General features: G+C 37.8%; 1 protein-coding gene across 5 annotated transcripts in view; it reads right to left on the bottom strand.

The window, feature by feature from the left end:
• Positions 1–20515, bottom strand: part of PLCB4 (phospholipase C beta 4) — a 92615-nt gene that overhangs the window by 35357 nt on the left and 36743 nt on the right. For 2 of the 5 annotated variants that reach the window (XM_009946915.2, XM_009946917.2), the window contains exons 16-25: positions 19530–19625; positions 17907–18007; positions 16186–16221; positions 13399–13540; positions 12672–12756; positions 12326–12450; positions 10291–10342; positions 8127–8229; positions 6181–6345; positions 3127–3331 (exon numbers count right to left, since the gene is read on the bottom strand). In XM_009946915.2, the coding sequence (XP_009945217.1) occupies positions 3127–3331; positions 6181–6345; positions 8127–8229; positions 10291–10342; positions 12326–12450; positions 12672–12756; positions 13399–13540; positions 16186–16221; positions 17907–18007; positions 19530–19625 (1110 nt within the window). Of the gene's footprint in view, positions 1–3126; positions 3332–6180; positions 6346–8126; positions 8230–10290; positions 10343–12325; positions 12451–12671; positions 12757–13386; positions 13541–16185; positions 16222–17906; positions 18008–19529; positions 19626–20515 lie in introns of all 5 variants that reach the window. The other 3 variants (XM_009946916.2, XM_009946918.2, XM_086460816.1) reach the window with 2 other exon arrangements.

The following is a 20515-nucleotide window of genomic DNA, read 5'->3' as shown; positions in this document are numbered from 1 at the left end:
TATCTAACCCAGCAAAAGCTTTTGGAAGAAACTTCTTGTGCAAACTAGGGGCTGGACTATATCATCACCCTTTCAAACGAAATTGTTCTATGAAATGTTCCTCTGAAGTCACCAGATGCATTTCTCAAGCTAAAAAAGCATGGACAGGGCTCCCATTCCAACAAAAGCTGTATTAAATACACAGCATGACCCTTGACACTCTGTTTATCTACACAAACAGGTTGTCTCCAATAACTGTCACGACCCAACAATGTCTTCTGAAGCTTACTTCATATATACAAAAACCATGTAGAATTTATTTTCAGCCATAACAATGGCCTTGTAGCTCAGCGCTGACTGTTTCCCCTTCCCCTAACTTAGTATGCATGTCATTTTGTCCTTGGCATGCACTCTTCAATGAAAATCCAGGACTACCCGGCTAACATGATGCGTCATTTGAAAATGGAACTTGATATCACCAGCTTCAAGGTAAAAATGACTAACATGTTTGGGAGACCGAGACCTTTGCAAATTGTATTACTAACCATACAAGCACATCACCAAAGGCTCAGCTTTTCTACAAGGGGGATGTGACTCATCACTGCTTCTCACATTGTCATTTGTCCTCTGCTTACGTTTTTCTTTCTCCCCAGTGAGGTAAGGTGGGGGTGGGGAACAGCATTTTGTAGAAGAATCACAATTAAATATAAAACTAGGAAAAAGACTGGAAAAGTACATTACAGAGGACTCTAGCCACTAACCTAAGTAGTTGTGCTTACTTAGGTACAGACTTCTATCAAAGAAGCTTCTCTTTGGAGAATGCTACTTTGCATTAATTTGTGCCAGTATTGTATCTTATTGGGAACAGAGTAGCTGATTCGAATAAACTATGAGATACTAAGTTATATGAAAAACAAAACCATGCATCTTTTAAAGTCTACAATGCATTATGCATTCTAGTTATCATTTGGTGCAAGTTTCTTACTCATACAGGTTAAAAAAAAAAGAAATAAAAAAGAAAGTAGGCAGCTATTGAATTGAGCTATACCTTTCTACAGGTTTGCTAAAACAACCATGGAGATCCTAAGATAGCTCATAAAACAATGAGAGGTTCACTGCAGATAAGTAATTAAAAAACACATGCCAACAGAATACTAATGATTCCACCTAAGTGTCAAAATTTATTTCCCAGTTGTTCATCATGCTGTTCCTCTGTATCGATGAGAAAAATACATGAGACACATCAAAACTATCTGGCAAGGGAGAGAAGAACAATTAATTGAACTAATTTAGTTCGTGTTAATATGGAGTCTGTTTTTCCCAACTCCGACAGTAAGCCATGACAACCAGTTCTCTCATTCTTGTAGCACTGTACTGTAATGAAACTGCCACTTAGGGGTAGTGATGTTTTTCTATGTCCTCATCTCTACCAGATAAACCATCTGTAGAAATGCTGGCAATGTAGTAGATCAACCAGTACTGAACTGTGCACAGTTCACAAATTCTAAACTGGTGTTTAAATTCTCTTTGAAAAACAAGTATTTGACTTCTGAATTTGTACAATGCAGTTTAAAAAAGAAAATAAAATATATGCTCTTCCTACATGACTAGCACACTCAGCAGCTTAAGCCACATCAAACTCTGCTAAATTTAAATTCTACTCTTAGAAAAAGCATGGTATTATTCAGGAAAACATTAATCCCAAATCAGAAGCATGTCTCTAGTTTAGAAAATATTTTAACTGAGTCATTTACCATCAAAAGCTTAAGTTCAGGAAAGAATTAAAGCACATACTTAAATGTGTCCCTTAGATTCGTGGTTCAATTACTGCCTCAGGAATCTCGAACTTTAGCAGAAGCTTACATTTGTCTTGCAACAAAGTCCCTGAAGTTAAATACTGTAGATGAAACATGATGCATAAAGTCATGGTAGTGCTCCAAGACCTGTGGTAAAACTCCAGCTGACTTGCCAGCAACCAGGATTTCACATATGAACAACACAAATGCTTTTGTAAATGCTTAGCTTTTTCCATGAAATACTGTTACTGAAGTCTAGACCTGTTCTTTTTTTTAAAGCCTGGATAAATACCAGCAAACATAGACTTGAAGATACACTATCTCACATGTCACGTAAGCCTTCCCTTTCTCCAGTTTGTAGTATGGAAATGACACTCAGAGAACTGTCAGTAATTCTTTGCATAGACAGCAGGTTTGAAATAATTTTTGCAAGGAACAAACCATCATTTTTATCAATAAAGTTTCACCAATCAACTCTAAGGTGAACTTTTTGCTGCAGAGTCAGAGCACTAGCATTTAGCACAATTTCTATTTTACAGTTTTAAATTATTTACATATTGTCTAAAATAACAGCAAATTTCACCTACAGTGAAGAAAACATTCCCCAGAGGTACACCCTCAGGGTGAACTTACCCATTACACTGATTTAAGTGGTGTAATGATTATTCTCAGCTGTTTGTTCCTATCCACATGTAGCAATTTGCCACTGCTCAGCAAAAATGACCATGGCCCTGCCAATTTGACCACGGAAATGGCTCACATTAAAAATTACTTTCCTGAAAAGCCCAAAATAATTAAACCACACTGAAAACATGTAAAATTGGGAGAGAAAAGTACAGAGAGGTTTTTGATGCTAAATTATTTCACTGTCCATTTTTTAACAATATGCCAATATTCTCAAGAATACAAAAGTGGTTTGTTTGAAAAAAACATGTCTAGATTCTGCATCAATTGTTTATACCTATAGGCCAAACAATATAGCTGAATTACATGTTAATATTACAAATATTTATGTCAGAAAAAATGTAATTAAAAAATACCAAAAGAAGAATCTTCCTAAAATGTCAACAGATAAAATCAAATTGAGCTAACTAATATTAGCTTATTTTCCAATATTATTTTGTCATTTAACAGATACATGTAATTGTCATTAATACTGAGGCAGGCATTTGGTCTGAAAGCTGATTTCTTAACTGAATATACAGGGTTTCCAAGGAGTTAAAATACTAAATCTTTCCAGTCCTCCAGCATTGTGTGTCTGCTTCCAGCTGGCATACTGACACTACAGTACTTCAGTACCTCCCACCAACACCCAAGATCAACAGCACACTGGGATACAGGTTTATCTCACCTCCAAAACCATCAGGCACATATGTTTTAAGCACAATGTTGCAGAAAACTGTTGGAAGAGAAAGTGGTTTGTTGCCCTCATTCCGAAGGGAAATGTGTCTGTAACCTGCTTGCAGACCATCCAGAGGCAGGATCCTCTGACCAATCAACTTATTATTGTCATCATACACTGCTATTCTCAGGACAGCAAGATCAGGGAGAATAACCTGAAATGCCATAAAAGGAAGACAGTCAATGACTAATACAGGAGCACCCTCCCTGCCTCCCGTATTTGAACCATTCACTTTGCCAGAAACAGACCATCACTTGTACGATGTCATTCCCTGCAAACTGAACACTTTAAGATAAGTATTTCCTAGAAAAGCTTTTTTTCACCCTAAATAATGAGTAGATTTCAGAACATGCAAATCCTGCATCTTACAGTTGCACTAGCTAAATATTTTGCATATTTATTTTTCATTACCAAAAACTGGTGACATTGATAAGGTAGCAGGTAAATACTCCATGGGAAATGACAGATTCAGTAGCAACCAAAGGGTAGATAATGCTGAATTGGGAGGAATTATGACAGAAAGATGGGATTTGGGATGTACTCAAAAGGGCAATGAAGAATGGAAAGAGTGCAAGCACAAGCTGATGTGGATGTATGCTGAACTACAGGTTCTGCAAAGGGGAGAAGCAGACAAAGGAGGGCAGGACAGTGTGTCAGACCTGCTGAAATGGCGTGCTGCCAGCAGAAGTGGGTGTGCTGTACTCATGACATGAAGGGTACATGGCATGCATGGTAGGCAGGGATGCTGCCAGCTGTCTGCATCTGTCAGCCCCCATGTGGGCCGGCCAAAACAGTAATAAAAAATTCCCCTGCCTTCCCTGGAACAAAGGTGCTGCCTCTGTGCATAGAGCAGTGAGGAGACAGCCTAATTGAGAGATGCAGCTTTTGTGCCACCCTGCCTTGACTGCATGCTGGGAAAGGTCTTCCCACTCCTTCCCTACCTGTCTCTATTCATCAACGCTAATGGGACAAAAGGGAAGACCTAAGTAAACTGCATCTATTATCTCCCTTAGACTTTCCCCCTGCCACTTTCATTTCTGGTCTTAGAGGGCACAAAATAAAGCATGCTTTTGGTCTCCGAACCCACCTGAGCTCTTCACGAACATCCTGCTCTACTTGATTTTAACTTAGCACCCCCAGCACAGGTTACCACCAGCATTCACCCTGTCCTCCCCCTTACATAACAGAGTGACAACACAGAACTTGGGTTAGAACAGCTGAAGCTTTATTTTAATTAAAATGAAAACATGGAAACAGGACAGAAGAACAATCAAACACATTACCTGAAGAAACTGTGTAGGGTTAAACATCAGCTTGAGGAGAACACTGTAACCCAAGTAAGGCAGGTAAGATCTCTCCTCTACAGGCCACAGATCAGCACATCTTTCATTACATGATGGGCTTAGATACAGATTTGCTAAGGAGCAGGAGTGGCGACTAAGTTTATCACTCCCTCTCCATCAATTTCTTCTATGGTATCCTGGTAGGCACCTCCACCCTTACGATATTTTAGTTCTGTGCGCCCCATGCCTTCATTTCCTCCGACTAGAGGAATTGTTCCTGCTGTGTTTATGCCACTCATCTGCTTAGTCACAAATGTATGTCTTCATTACAATGCCAAGGCTGATATGATAAGGGCCTGAGATTAAGAAAAATAATCACTTGGCTGTCTCACAGTATGAGTTATTCAAGGGAATGTGCGACCATGTAATTGTTTATTGCAGACTGGAGCAGAATGTGCGAAGAATATTGGCATCGGCCACTGTACCCATGCCACAATACACAGGTACCCCCCTTTCAGACTGAAGCTGGGTGCACCCTACAATTTATGGACATTTTGATTTAAGAAATCAGAAAGCAGCAGATGCTGGCCATATGGCCAGCAAGCCACGGGCAGCATGATTGCCTGTCATTGTACCTAAGCATCTTCTCCGTGCCTCCTCATATATACAAACACTTGAAGTCATATTCATTCCAGAAAAAAACTCTTGCATTAACTACTTTTCTATCAAAAACTGGCTACACAGCTAAGAAAGCAGATTATGTATGTAATACACCCAAGCGTAAAGCGTTATCACCACTTGGCAAAGTCTTTCACTTTGGAATAAGAGAGCAACAATTTTGCATGACAACAAAACAGGTGTAAGCAAAACAGACATTATCAAAGATGGCACTGCTAACACATGTATAATCTGGATGAAACTCCAGCTGACAGGAAAAAAATAAAAAATAAAAATATATATATGTGTGTATCATATATATAAAGACTGAGAGATAAAAACTGAACATGGACGACTGATCTCTCTTTTTAACTCCCCCATATCAAGAAAAAAAAGGTTTGTTTTTCTTTTGATATTTAAAAAAAAAAAAAAAAGAAAAGAAAAAGAAAAAGGTACATGATGCACATGGACTACTGAAGGAGGGAGCTGGCAACATATCTGAGGAACACAGCACCCTTCCAACTTTTCCATGTAATAACATTGACCTTAGCTTTGGATGCAGTATCTCACCTGCCCTCTGGGCTGAAGGAACAGTGCAAGATAGCAGCCACTGCCAGGGCAGGGAAGAGGAAATCTCCAAGGAATGATGGTGTCCACCAGCGGGGGCTCATTCTGAGCAGACTGCATACCTTGAACACAGGCATGGCCACAGAGCAGGTGGCTACCTCCAAGTGGGAGGAGGAAGCAAAGGGGAGGGAAAAGCCAAACAGAAACAAACAAACAAAAATAATCATGTGATAGCTACATAAGTTATCCATCAGAAAAACCAAACAAAATTAAAAAAACAAAACAAAACAAAAACCCCAAACAACCTCTTGAAAGCTTATTTCAGCTTTAGATTGTTTACCGTAGTCAAAAGGAACCCTACAAACCCTTTTTCATGGGAGCAGTACTTATTCATGTGAGCAGTGAGACTGAAGCAGGGAGGGGTGGCTCAAGTGAGCAAGGATGCTCATGTGCAAAAGGGCTGGCAATCACAAACTGTGCTTTCCAAATATCCTACCTTTCGAAATACAAATGATTCTTCATTGTAAACAGGGTTCAGACCATTGTTCATCACCATGCGTGTTCTAAATTCTTTACGTATCGTGTCCGTGGGTAAACCATACATATCCACTTCTACGTACGTACCAATTTTTTTGTCTGATAAGAACTGACCAGATATTACCTGCAACATGATAACATGGCAGTAAGGAAAAGCAGTACAGAGAATAGAATCACCATAAACTACACACAGTTTTATGAATCCTGGAAATACTGATGTATTTTTTTTTTAATTGACAGCAGTCTGAAAAATGCTTTATACAGAACAGATATATTTATTTCATTATATGAAAACAGTACACTTAGTGCTAAAATTGCACTTTAGAAAAGCTTTTGTGATAAAACCTTAAATATATCCCTAATTTGAAATGTTTGTGCTCATTGTGCTATGGTATTAACAGCTGTAAGTCAGTCAGCCCAATTTGCCCATGTCTCACAAATGCTTTCACTCTATTACTGAAAAACACTAAATGAAACAACCAGACTGGGCACTGCTATTCCACAACTTTAAACTTTCTGTTCAGAAATACTGTCATCTATTACATATCTTGACTACAAAGAGGTGAAAGGAAGCTACTGCTCTGCTTTAACTTAGGTAAAGGTTTTAAACTAATCACATGTCAGTCTACCTCTGTATTACGTGTCTGGGAAATGCAGGATGCTTAAAAGGCAAACAAACAAAACCCTCACACAACTCCTCTATATTGTTACGGATTTGAAGATTTGTTGCAATTTTACTCCAAGTCAAGATGAACCTAGCCCTAGCAGGTGATTACTTCATGGAAAATTTTTGTTCCATCAAGATGATCTACTACTAAAAAAATACAGCTAATGTTGTCATTACTATGATCAAGGAGGGAAGAAAAAACCTGAAACAAGATTTCACAGATCTAAGCTCATCTCAAGCCCTTTTTTCTTCATGATCTAACATTCTTCCAGGAATACTCTGGATAGCAAATCTGAAAAGTTATGTGGCTGAGGGGTACCATCATTGGCTTTGGTCCACTCAACTCTTTCATAACAGAATTTATACAGAATTTTATTCTAGTTTCAGTCACACAAGACAACCAAATGGCAAAATATGTGATCTAAGAACTATCTCTAGTGATACTTAGCACTTACGTTCTCACTATTAGATCCAAATTCTTTCTTAGAGGGATTGTACAGTCATTAACAATTGAAGAAAAACAACATTAATAAGTTCTTGTTCTTCTGGAGGTGCAAATGAAATGTCTAGAATGCACAATGAACCCTTGGCCAGAGAGAGTTTTAAATTTCCATGCTGCACACAGAAAGCAATAGCTGAAAGCTTAAGCCTTTAGAAGAGGGTGCTGCACACAGGGTATTTGAACAAAGAGAATAGACTGTCAAGTCACAAAGCAGGTTTTACAACTGTCAGCCTCCTTCCAAAATGCAATACCCAGCCGCGCTTTAGAACTACAACAGAAGTCTTATTGACTTTGTTACTCATAGATAATTCTAAAGTAAGGACCTCCATAACATGAATCATTTTTCTCTACTTATTTTGAAAATATACAGTCCATGTGTGCCCATATTCCTCCTTGCTCTATGCTGACAAGTGATCTTTGTATAATTTCACACTGTCCACAGAAATAAACTTCACTCATTTATTCATTTTTGTCAGCTGATGTAATTCAAAAAGAGCACGAGGGGGTTTAAAATTCAGTGATAATGTGTAATAAGAAACCATTTCTAATTCTATCATGTTCCTCTCAGATCAAGCAAACATAGATGCCTTAGCCAGCAATATAAAAAAACCAATTTAAGCTATTTCATGAAATCCACACAATCCAAACACATCATCTATAGATATCCTATTTCATTGACATTTAAAAGTGAATTTCGATGTGGTAAATGGCAGAAGTTTGTCTATTGCTGTTTTACCTGTACAGAACATGTTGCAGCAATTACACCATCTACAGGAGTTTCAGAGAAAGGGTCAAATGTTCGATCTGGTCGTCGCATGAAATCTGGTTTAAGTAGATACCTTATTTCAAGAAAAAGAAGAAAATTATTCTTGTGTGGAAATTATATTTGTATTAAATACAAACAAAATGGATATTCTAGCTTTAAACAATGAACTCTCCTACAGCTCTGTGAAATACAGACTACCATTCCAGCTGCAAGTGTGAGGAAGTAAAAGGAAATATTACGATTGTCTAGAATACAGATAAATTTTAATCTTAATTTTGATTTACCAGCTACTGAGAGATAAAATCAACCCTAGATTTTAAGATGAAAATAAATGTAATATAATCAAGGACATCTCAAAATAATTTAATAATAGTTTTTTAAAATACAGTGAGTTATATCATAAAAAGTAGATGCTCTCATTTGTTTTAATTCTTTAACAGTCTGGAAAAATACAGACTGCTTATCCATTTTTTTTTTTTCTAAAATGAAGTAGTTCCATAGAGTTAAGATTCACACAATAAATTTCAGCTTGAAGCTATTTTTTTCATCTTGGTTATAAAACCTTGGGGGAAACAGCTGATAATGTCAGTGCTGACAGATTGTTAATTATAGTAGCATGAAAGGTACTACCATAATAACACTTACAATACATCCCTGAGGACTATACACTGGATCAACATACCAATGAAGGCAATACGTGCCCTGATGAATCAAACCGCAAGGATTCTGCCATCAAAACGAAACAGCAGTTGATCACAGAAATGCTGTGCTACACAAGAGAGGTTCTCTTCCACTGGTGGAAGAAAATGTGTAACTGGAGCCATCTTGCTAATTCTGCCACCCTGACAGACAATAGCTGCTAGCATATTATTCTTTATCCACCCTTAGTCTCTCTAGTGAATCACTGGTACTCAATGGTATAAAGACCTAGAAAGAATTCATAAATAATTAAAAAACATTGGACAAATTCCAGTGGAAAGAATGTCAGCGTTTTCTCCCATTTTTTCATAAGGTGGCTTCTGTTTAGGAAAGTAATATTCCTCACTTTTCTTACATTATACATGTACGTGATTTCATAACATTTTATTAATTTAAAGTAGGTTATGGGCAGAAAGGAACTATCAGAAACATCCTTAGCCTCTGCTTCAGGCCTTCTGTAATAAAAAATGCTGAAGCTACAGTGACTCAATCTTGTGTCACCAGCATGAAAACTGTAAAACAGAGAAAAAAGGAATACAGACAGAAAGAAATGTTGATAATGATGCCTGTCCTTCAGGGCATTTGGCAAGAGTGAAAGGTGCTCTTTTACTAGGCTTGTGGGTCAAACACATAGTCTGCTATTATAAAAAAAAAAAAAAAGCTTTGTTTCTCTTCTAGGGTTCTGACTGAAATGACTAGAGACTGCAAGTCTGTCAAAACCAAGAGCCTCTATCTGGCGAGTTTACAACTGAAATAAAGGCATGGAGTGGCAAAGCACTATGTTGCCCACTCTATAGATAAGGAATGTTACCAAGCTTCATCTGATTTTCTTTCTAAGTGTTTTTTTTTTTTTTTTTGGGGGGGGGGGGTTGTTGGTTTGTTTTTTTTTTTCTGAATAAGGTTTCTTTCCTATTAAGGTATAAACTCAACATTTGAGAAAAATCTACCAACGTCACTTGAGCATCCTTTTTCATGCAAAAGTCATGAGCAAGAGCTTAGAGAGATAAAACCCTTCAGTATTCTCTGTGAGATCTGCTCTCCAACTGAAGTACACAGATTAAAAAATGTGCTCTATGTATTAAGACTCAACCTGTCCAAGTAAATTTGGCCATTCTGCGAACTGTGCAATGAATCTCCATCCTGAGGCATATCTTCAAAGAAAGATTGAGAACTGTGTACGGTATTCACAATCACCTTCATAATGTGCACACAAAACCTCTTTATCTCATCTTTAAAAAATGGGCATAATTAAAAAGCATATTCACTAGACTACCTCCTTGCAGGGGATAATTCCCCCTGAATTCTGCTAATTTCTGCTCTTCACCTAGTATCTCTTTTTTCTTTTGTAACACATAATTAATAGTGACAAATTTTTATTAAACCATAGTAAAGGGTTCTGATACACATTGACAACAGTTTAAATCATATCACTCACCCGCATGATCCATTATATTCAAATTTTCCTTGATTCAACTGCATTGCTAAATCTGTCAAGAGAGAAAAAAATTACTATCCTTCCTTCTGAAAATGCAGATCATGAACAATCCTTTTTAGAAAAGAAAATACGACTATTTGTCCAGAATAATCAGTTTAAATAAAAATTAAATGTAATGCATATAAACCACGCACACCTAAGAAATAAAAGGAAGCAAAGGAAAACTTCAGATTTCTTAACAGTAGTAACAGGTTTATCAACAAAGCTGAAGTCTACGCTGTGCTTAGAAAACAGTCCCCTACCTGAATTCAAACATAGCCGGTAGGCAGAGAAGAAACTGCTGTCTCATTAAATGCGTGGGATGGGATTTCCATCATCTAACTTTTGGTATCTACAGTATAGATGTCTCCATTTCTAGGGATCTAGAATCACTTTGAATAACGGAGAGATACAGGCACTTTAACAGTGCAATTAATATCAGTCGAAGACAGACATATAAAATATCTCAGACGAGACATCCTAGAGGCATGTATTTCTCTCCAATGACCACAGACAACTACTTCTGATGAAGCTGTCTGTATCCTGATGTCTTAAAGAGGGTAAGATGAATATCACACTGGTTTTCTACAGGCTTAATCAAATAAAATAACCACAAAAAGAAACCACCAAGATCACAGCAGCATTGCTTAGTTTCAACATTTAAAGTATCTGAGTTTTATTCAACGCATTATTATGGCACTCGTATATAAAGACAGATAGTAAAGACAGATAGTAAATACATAACCCCCCTCCCAAACTTTGCAAAAAATAAAAGCTTTCCTGCATGTTTCCAAATACACTAGAATACAATATTCTTGTTCAGCGCTAACACAGTATTCTCTTGCCCAACAGACTCTGCCTTCAAAAGGGAACAAAATCTTTTCTGTATGCTCTCTGTTACGCAAAATGTGAGATTCTTATATGCTCATATCAGTTATTATTCACTTTACTGGGCAGCCTTAACTTGTATTTCCTCCATTACCCTTCAAGTCTGACAGCAGTTATTCGATTGTAGAAGACTAATGCAGGAAAGTTGCTCACTTTCATTTATACTGTTACCACTCTTATTTTGCAATATAAAGGGGCTGAGAACAACATGCAGTGGGCAGAGGCAGTGTTGGGAGCAGAGCAAAGCTTGCATATCTGCTCCAACCTCCACACCGTGTCCAGTGAGGTGCTTTTCAAGCAGTGTATTACAGTACAGCTTTCTCTTGCTTCCTCAGCTAGTGAAATCAGTGCAAAGCTTTGCAGGACAGAACTCAGGGTATGACTATTAGGAGTGTCCGCAGTACCAAAGACCCTGTTTCAGGGTGGGGGGTGGGGGAAAAGCAAGCACAAAAGCACTATCACAGCTAGAAAAAGAAAATGGAAAAACTGGTCTGTTACATATATGACTGAAGACATCCTTAGATCAATTAAAAAACCCAAAAAGTACACAACAAAAAACCCTACCCTGTTATACTCATACCTTCATTGAACAGGAACAATATACCTCCTCTCTGCACTGTAGAGAGGCATTTACATTCCCTGGCATCATTCTTTCAGCTGGGATCTCAGACCCCATTCTCTGATAGTGAACACATGGCGCTCTAACACTTCACAATGACTGGTCTAGAAATGCATTTGGCACACAGTTATTATATTTTACCATCTTAATTTGTACACTCCTTCTTTACTTTGCAGACATGCACCCAAACTGTGCCAAAGCTGTGTTTTGTGAAAACAGTGATTTCCCTGTAATTAATATTTTTATTAATAAAACATTTATGTGAGAAGTTACAGTACTCTTAGTTTTCCATGAAAGGGGACTGAATTTCCCTTCAATGTATGGCTTTTTTATTGCTCCTTGTCTTACGCTTCTGTAATTCCACTCCACTGTATTTAGCCATATGTCTGTTTCCTCAAAAAATGCCAGAAGCAAATCCATGGCATCTGTTTGAGAGTTACTGCCCAAGCTATTCTTTAGGATTGAGGTTCACTGGTCGTTGCTGCCTACCTGGGGTCTGATAGTTCAGTGAGACCATCTGGCAGCCAGCGTTCCAGAAAATTTGAGGCATGTAATTACTGGAATCCACTCTGCCTCCCTTTGGGTATATCCGACTCATTTGTCGTTTATTGTAACTGTATAATTCATCAAGGAAAATGAAATAAAAATATCATCGAAATGTATGGTCAGATCCTGGTATCTTCGATATTTCTTACATTAATCTTACTATTTCTTATCCTATGAGCCACTTTCCCTTTTCCTTTATAGACAATGGAACACTGTAAATGTAGAAAGGTACACACATTGTTTATTTGTAGTATTAGTAGAGAATTGGTATGAGGAGGTAAAAGGATACTTCACAAACTCTATGGCATGGGTCTTCAAATACCCTAGTCCGACTGATTCATTGAAAGAGGACATATTATGATGAATATTACGCTCTAGAAAGAAAAGACAAGACATTTAAAAATACTTCTGTAACAATGAATCAAAATTCAAAATCATGCACTATATGTAATAGCAGGGTATAGCAAATTCTTGTCTGTTTCCCCATTATCTGTGACTCATAGAATCAAATCATACTGAAGAGAAATTTCACAGTATTTCTGACTTGCTTTTTTCTTTCACTTCCTGGGAAACCAACAAAACTTTCATTTTTTGTTTAGGACAAAATTGTTATTCAGAGTCTGTAATGTGTGACTAAATAAGGCAAAACAACATGATAAATGGTCTAGTGTGCAATATGAAAGCATCAGCTAACTGCTGACCACTGTGACAATCACGCTCACCTTACTTGACAGAAAGATGAACCAAAAAAAGCAGTTTAGTTGGAAAGCCTATAGAACATAATCAACCTCAACAGCTTTGCATTCTCCCAGTAATTTAGTGACTCCGTGTGGATGACCAATGGAATTACATGCTAACTTCACGTTCAAGGATACAGAGATCAAAAAATATACTGATGACTGTCATTAAACTACAACAGTCTTACGCTATCTCTAAACTCAGGAAATGCAGAGATTAAAAAAACTACCTATAATAAGCAGACAAATACTTTTATTTCATTCAACCTTTTATGTTACCTTCTGCTACATCGAAACCTTGAAATTTTACAGGTTGAGCATAGTTGACCATTGTTGATAAATATGGATGTATATTGGTTGTGGCACCTACATATTTGTAAGATGCCATCCATGCTTGTTCATCTTCAACAGTTACTAAACCCTGAAAACACATTAAAAAAAATAATCACTATTTATGTGTGCAAAGACTATTGTTGGAATTTTCAAGTGTAATATAAAATTATACCCAAATCTGCAGAAAGTTAAAGAAAGTGCAAATTAATACAAGAAAAGTGGAAAATTAATGCCACAAATTAAGATTTATTTTCTTACTCATATACGCACAAACACTCTCAATATTACAGGATGCATGCAGGACTGATGATAGAAAAACTCCTAAGCAGTGGATAAATATGACATGATGTTAGTAGGATAACTTCGGGATAAAAGATAAATATTACAACAGACTGAACAATGGTGGATCGATCTTTGTCAAATAAATTCCTAAAAATTGTGATTTTAATATACATTTTCTGACAGCAACTGTGGTGGGATAATGCATACTTGGTACTGATAGAACTTTCGCAACATCGAAACACAGGTTCGATTACTGATTTTTACTAATAAAAGCAGACCAAAACATAAGGATTACAATCTTCATTGGACAAACAACTATCACAAGACCAACAAGAGACAGAGTACCAAGCTCCTATTCCTAGACACTTAAACTGATAAAATCTGAATTCCATCATTCACATAAAGGTGCACTGTATTTATAACAGTACTCCAAAAGTTTTCTACAAGTATCTCATTTGCTAGAAACACACAACAGGAAGTGCTTCTCATGTGAATCTACCTGTCCAACTTTTTCCTTTTCCTAAACAGTTTGAAACACATTCTTTTCACTGAAAGAAAGGAAAGAAAAAGAAAGGTCTCTCTCAATCTGAGCAAAATTCACAAGCCATTCATGGCATTTTTCCCACAAACAATTTTACTTGTTCTCCTACAGTGTGAACCATTTACCAAAAGTCTAACCTATTTTAGTCTGACAGTGAACTTCTCCATGGAAATACTAAGTATATTCAAAAATTCTTACAGTACAGTTTTTTGTTTTCAGAATGCAACAAGTGTCTGTCAGAAAGTTCTCCTTCATTACTGTATTGGGAAATAGTCAACAACAGGAAGCATTGCAAAGTCCTTTCTCATGGAACAAGAAAGCAGTTCACAGAACCTACACTATTGCAACTCAGGAAATGGGAGAGTAAAGGAAATGTGAAACTACTTGCCAGTATTATGGGCACGTACCTCTATCTGCCATACAGTGCGGAAACATGTCAAAAAACGAATTCCATGTAAAGTGAAACAATTTATACCTTTATACAAGACGACAATTATAGTCATAAGGAACATCATTTTCTGACTGCATAGAATAGCTGAGTTATCAGAATGAGTCCAGGTACATGTTGCTTTACGTACATTTTAGACTGAATTAAACTTCCAGTGGCCCATGAAATAAAACTGATACCATATTTTAATGCTGATCACCAGGGCTCAATCCAACTGCTCTTCAGGAATCCACATAGTGAGGGTTCACAGATCTATCCCCTAAATATGCCAAATGGTGCATCCCTTTATTAATAGAATACAGGCGTCTTTTTGTTACTAGGTCAATACTTGCTAATAGAGTTCAGAACAAGTTAAGGCCAAATTTCTTCAAAGGAACTAGTCCTTTTCAGTGTCTTCACTTTTGAAAGGCCAATAATTCAGGAAGGACTGACCATCTATCTTCTGAAAACCAGGATTCTTCAATGTGCCTCTTGCTGTGGCTCAGAATCACTAATCATTTTTACTATCTTGATCCATAAACGTCTAAGTAATGAATCACAATGAAAAGGAAGTCAAAGGGGATTATGCATGCCTCAGTGCCAAGGCAATAGTACCCTGCAGACTATAGCTGTATGACTGCATTACTGACATATTAGCTCTAAGACAATGTTCTAAGACAATCTATTGGTCATTGATTTTATCTTATCTACTTGCAGACCCATAATTTTTAGAGTAAATGAGCTACACTCTTTGCAGCATTCACAACTTTAAAGCTATGAATTAGAAAGGGGTAAGGATGGAATGTTTCTTAAGGCCCATGGAAACAAAGGAACAGTTACAGCAGGACATGACCCTTTTAGGGACTAGAGAAAACAATGGGGGAAAGTTGATCTCTCTACATTATTTATATCTCCTCACCCCTCAAGAAAAGAAGCAGAATCCACTTAGGAAACAACATAAACTGAGGCAAAGTGTGGTTAGGAACAGGACCAGCTTTAATGAGAGAAGAGAAGAAGGAGGAGTGCAAAAGGAAGTGCGAAGAGTCTTACAGAAGGGATTCCTGGGAGAAGATAAATGCAGAAGTCCCAAGGAAAAGCAAAAGGAAGAAAAAGAGAGGAACATAAGTGCAGTCAGGGTAGGGGAAGGTGGGGGGAGGGGGGGGGAGCAGGGATGATACACCTCAACACCATTCAAAGAACTGCTGTTTCCCAGTGCATTCAATATGGAGACCAGACACTTCTAAGCAGGCAGAAGTCATGCACTCCTGTCTGTCCCCAAATTTTCCAACAGCCTTAACCCCAGTATAAAAGTACAGCAGAAGAAACCCTAGAGGACAAAGGGAGGTAGGGTCACTTTCAAAAATACTCTGTAGGTGCAGTAAAACTAAGCATGAAATTGTTAAACCACTAAGAATGCATGGTAAGTAATAACTATGTCATATATAAAGCAACAAAATAAACTACGTAACATCCTGTGTGTCACCTTTTTATTGTTTTCTTGCTCAGAATCTTCAACAGCCTAAGGAAAAAAAATATATATATATTACCCAAAGAAAAAGCAACAGGAAACATAGCAAGGAAAAGAAAAAGCCTCAAAAAGTTAATGCATTTAGCAGGAAGTATACTCTTTTGCACCTTCCTGAGTGGCTCCTCTGTCCCATACACTTGCAAAAACTTGCAGTTCCTTTCAAATTTGGGTACACAAGATATGAAAATCAACAGCTGGCTAGCAATGGGAATAGGAAGGAGGATGTTAGTTAAGTCCAAACCAGTGCTATCACTAGATGCTGGGGACAGAAGTTTCAGAGAAGAATGAAAGAACAACACACTCAGACAACACAAAAGATCATCTGATCTGGATATGCAAACTACACAGGCTCTGAAAACTTAAGGGTTAAGAATGCTGTAACTGTGCTTTAAATGTCCACATTTGGAAAAGGCCTATCTCAAGATGTTATTTGCAACGGGACAGTCTGCTGTCTGTCTTCAATTACAAGCTGCCACTATGGAGAATCTTAGACAGATAAATGTTGACTTGGCACTGAGTGTACATTCCTAAAGAAGAAAGATCAAGTCACTGATCAGCAAAGAAGCAGAGAAGTTACCCAAGGGCATATGCTGAGGATGACTAATATGAAAAAAACCCCACAAACCAAACCCCAAAACACTCAGGTAGTTAGGGACCTGCTGACTTCGTGAAACCAGCCTTAGAGCAAAGAAGTTAAACGATACTTCAGTGGGAGGATTCATAAAAGTCCTGAAGAAGCAAAGATGTTGATTTGAAGAGATTGCAAGGCAGCAGGTCTGATGTCTCAGCAATACTGCTGGAGACATACTGCCAAGGGCAATCTGTGAAAGATTTTCCACACCTATACTTCTATGTGGAGCAAGATCCAAAGGTAGCCAGGCAGGAAAGAAGAAGTGGCCAAAATACCTGAGTGACAGAGAAGCATGATCTGACAAGGTACATTAGCACTCACATGTGTGGGTTTTTTCTGTAGCAAACAGCTATAATGCCCTCAGTGACAGGCAGGCTTAGTTTTAAATTCAAGTATTGTTTATCTAACTACTGTCAAGTAATATTCAAGTTATTGGGCACAGACTGACAAACTGTACTAAATCAGGTATGAGTGGAATAAAGGGGACTCTTACCCTGTCTGCCAGCTGGTATAAGCCCCACTGCCATACCACCCCACTGGGGAATGATCATTCTATTTTGCCTTCACTGCTGTAGGTGGAAGGGAGAATATACCCTAAGAGTTAACAATAAAAAATGACCCAGGGAATGCCTGTAATGAAAACACAGGATGCAGCTTTGCATAAAAAAAACCATTATTGAGTAAGGAAGATGACATTCGACCTCATATTAGGGCTCTGCAACTGAGGTGCAAAGTAAAGTATCAGAGGCAGGAACAGGAAACTGCTTGCTGCCTTTAATCAGTATTTTTAATCAAATCCTCCACTTGTATACTGTTTCCCTATATACTGATTCTGTTTCCTCCTGAGTATTCTACCTGAACACACAGAGAGTATCTTCAGCTACAAAATTTTGTCTTCTCATGCACCTAAAGGTTAGGAATCTGGTGAAGATCTCGGGCTCAACTCTTCTGACAACATGCACTGTGATGCTTCCCCAAATCAGTGTCTTTCACACCCACCTCTATGGAAAGCTTCTAAAGAAATGTATATAAGAAGCAATCCCACCTTTTTGACACTGATGGCAACAGCTTCTTTTTGACTATAATCATCTACAGTAAGGTCACTTCCAAATTTGTACTCTGGATGAGCTTCTTCTTCCTGGTCAGCTGCACAGAAAAAGAAAAGGATCAGTGTAAAAATCACAGCAACTGCATCAAATGACAGTGAATACACAGGTTTGGTTTTGGCATTTTTTTAAAACACAAATAAAATCCAGGGTGTTATGTTTCCAAGCATCAGCAGTAAATTACAGCTAAGGCCTGAGATTCTTACAGCTTTGACATGGTTAGGAAAAAAAAATTACTGTATTTTTGAAGGAATCAGTAATTTGCTGAGTGAAAGGATTAAAAAAAAACCCAACCAACTAAACAGGCCTGGGGAAATAACAAGAAATGAAGACAGAGTTCTTTAGACTAAGACGTAAAAAGTTGCTGGTGTCCAGGCTTCTTGTACATTGTTAGTCTCCTTATGTGCCCCCACTACACGGAATAATTTTCATGTGCTTTTAAGATGATTTTCTGTTAGAACCCAGCGTACTCGAAGAAGCTAATAAGGCCTCTTACAAACACAAAACCATTAATCACATTATTCATATGGATTTAAAGAATAATTTTAGAAAATACTTATTTAAGCCTCTTGGTAGTCTAGCACATAACTGATAACACAGCACAGTAAGAACACTATTGGAAATAAGCATTCCAATGGAAATCAGCCTGCAAAACAACAGAATCTCCTCTGTGCTCCTTGATCACTGAATACTGAGAGGCCTCTTCAAAAAAACCTGTTGTACTTCAGTCTTTTTTAGCATTACAAGGACAGATACCAAGATTTGGATCACATAGAATATCTTTCACAAGGACCTCTGACTGCAACAGCAGTGGCTTTGTGCTAGTAAAAACCAAACACCACCCCCACTCCCCAAATCTCACAAACAGTCAAGGACAGGACCAAGGGGTAGGCTAAATCTGGGACATTCAGTGTGACATGGGTCACAGGCCAGTACCTTGGTTAAGATGCTTGCAGGCAATGCATGATTTACCTCTTCTGAACGTGGACATTTAAAACAGACAAGGTGAATCACACTCCAGATAAGTCTATTTTTCTCTGTTGGCCATAAACACATTCCACATCACTAGCTCAGATCTAGATGTTTACACTGAAGATATCTGAAGTTTGGCAAGACAAATCCTATCCCTCTTTTTATCCTTATAAAGTATAATGTAACAATCCAATCTGATGTTGACACAAGTATTAAAAATAGCGACAATTTTTGTTTTTCAAGTCAAAGATCACAGCTTCCCGGTCTCTCACACACACATACACACGCAATGAAAGTTTGACTTGGTTGCTGGTCCAATATGACTTCTGAACAGTAAGTGGAAGTTAAAATTACCACTAGTACCACCAACTGGGCTCATGTTCCTACCAGAGAGCCAGAAGCAGCTGCGGTGTGTATCTGAGGTGAGATGGTAAGGCAGGAGGCCTGCATAAATGGTCCTGAACTGAGCCCAGACTTGCTGCTGCTGCCACAGACCACAGGCACAGGGTAACGTGCATACTAGCTGCTCATACCGGCCTATTGATTTACCACAGGCAATGTCTGAGAGCCCTTCTCTACGAAATCCTCACCACTTTCTATTTCTTCTTCATTATCATCCTCTAGGATATTTACAGGAGCAGCAGTTTCCCCAGCCTCCATCATCTTTTTCAGAGCATCAAGCTGTTCTGTTAATAAGAAAAATAAAAATAAATTAGTCATGACATGAACAGTTTGTAGCACAAAGAAACACATGAGAACAATCATAAATGATTTTCTGATCCCGAGAGCTACTTTGATTTAATGGGTTCTCTAAGTTTTCAGTTAGCAATAAAATTTTACAGAGTAAGAGCATCATTACACGTACACTGAAAAGTGGTCAGTAAGGGCTGTATCCAAAGCTCACTGAAGTTAAACAAATATTTCCATAGACTTCAAAGGTCTTTGGAGCAACTGTAGTACTACTTTAAAGAATAAATAGACAGCTATCTCTCTGTGCTTGATCTATGCAAATGGAGGCAAAGTGCTTGGATTTTCAATTGTGTTCCCATGTGCATTTCAGTTAGACAGTATGAACACAATCACATATGACTGAAGTCAGTGGAAGGTCTGCATGCTTATCTTTGAATGGAGAAGGACCAGGGTTTATCACTACAGCCATACTGGAAACTAATACAGTAACATTATTATTACTGAAAGAAGATAAATATCAGAACTGGCAACAACAGCAAGAAGAGCAATTTGAAAATCCATTTCATTTTATGCTTATCCTGGAAAAACACAGCAATGCAAACACACCAGTGTAGGCAGAATTTACAAGAGATTTTATCTGCATCGTATTTTAGCTCAACCAACAATCTGATAGAAGTACCAGGATTACATTTCTAGGTCTATCTATGCCTATGCTACATGCTGATATCAAGGGCTAGACTCTGGCACTCATATGAAACACAAGGGAAAACAAAGTGTCATTTACATATCATTCATATTCTTCCAACACTAAAGTACAAGAAACTTGGAAACTTTAGTAACAAAGTCTACTAGTATCTTTCTGGACTTTCATTTAATTTAATACTTC

This window comes from Leptosomus discolor, chromosome 2 (assembly GCF_034619465.1).
Source record: "Leptosomus discolor isolate bLepDis1 chromosome 2, bLepDis1.hap2, whole genome shotgun sequence".
Classification (NCBI taxonomy): domain Eukaryota; kingdom Metazoa; phylum Chordata; class Aves; order Leptosomiformes; family Leptosomidae; genus Leptosomus; species Leptosomus discolor.
The sequence above is the reverse complement of the archived record's forward strand: the minus strand, read 5'-3'. Positions and strand labels throughout refer to the sequence as shown.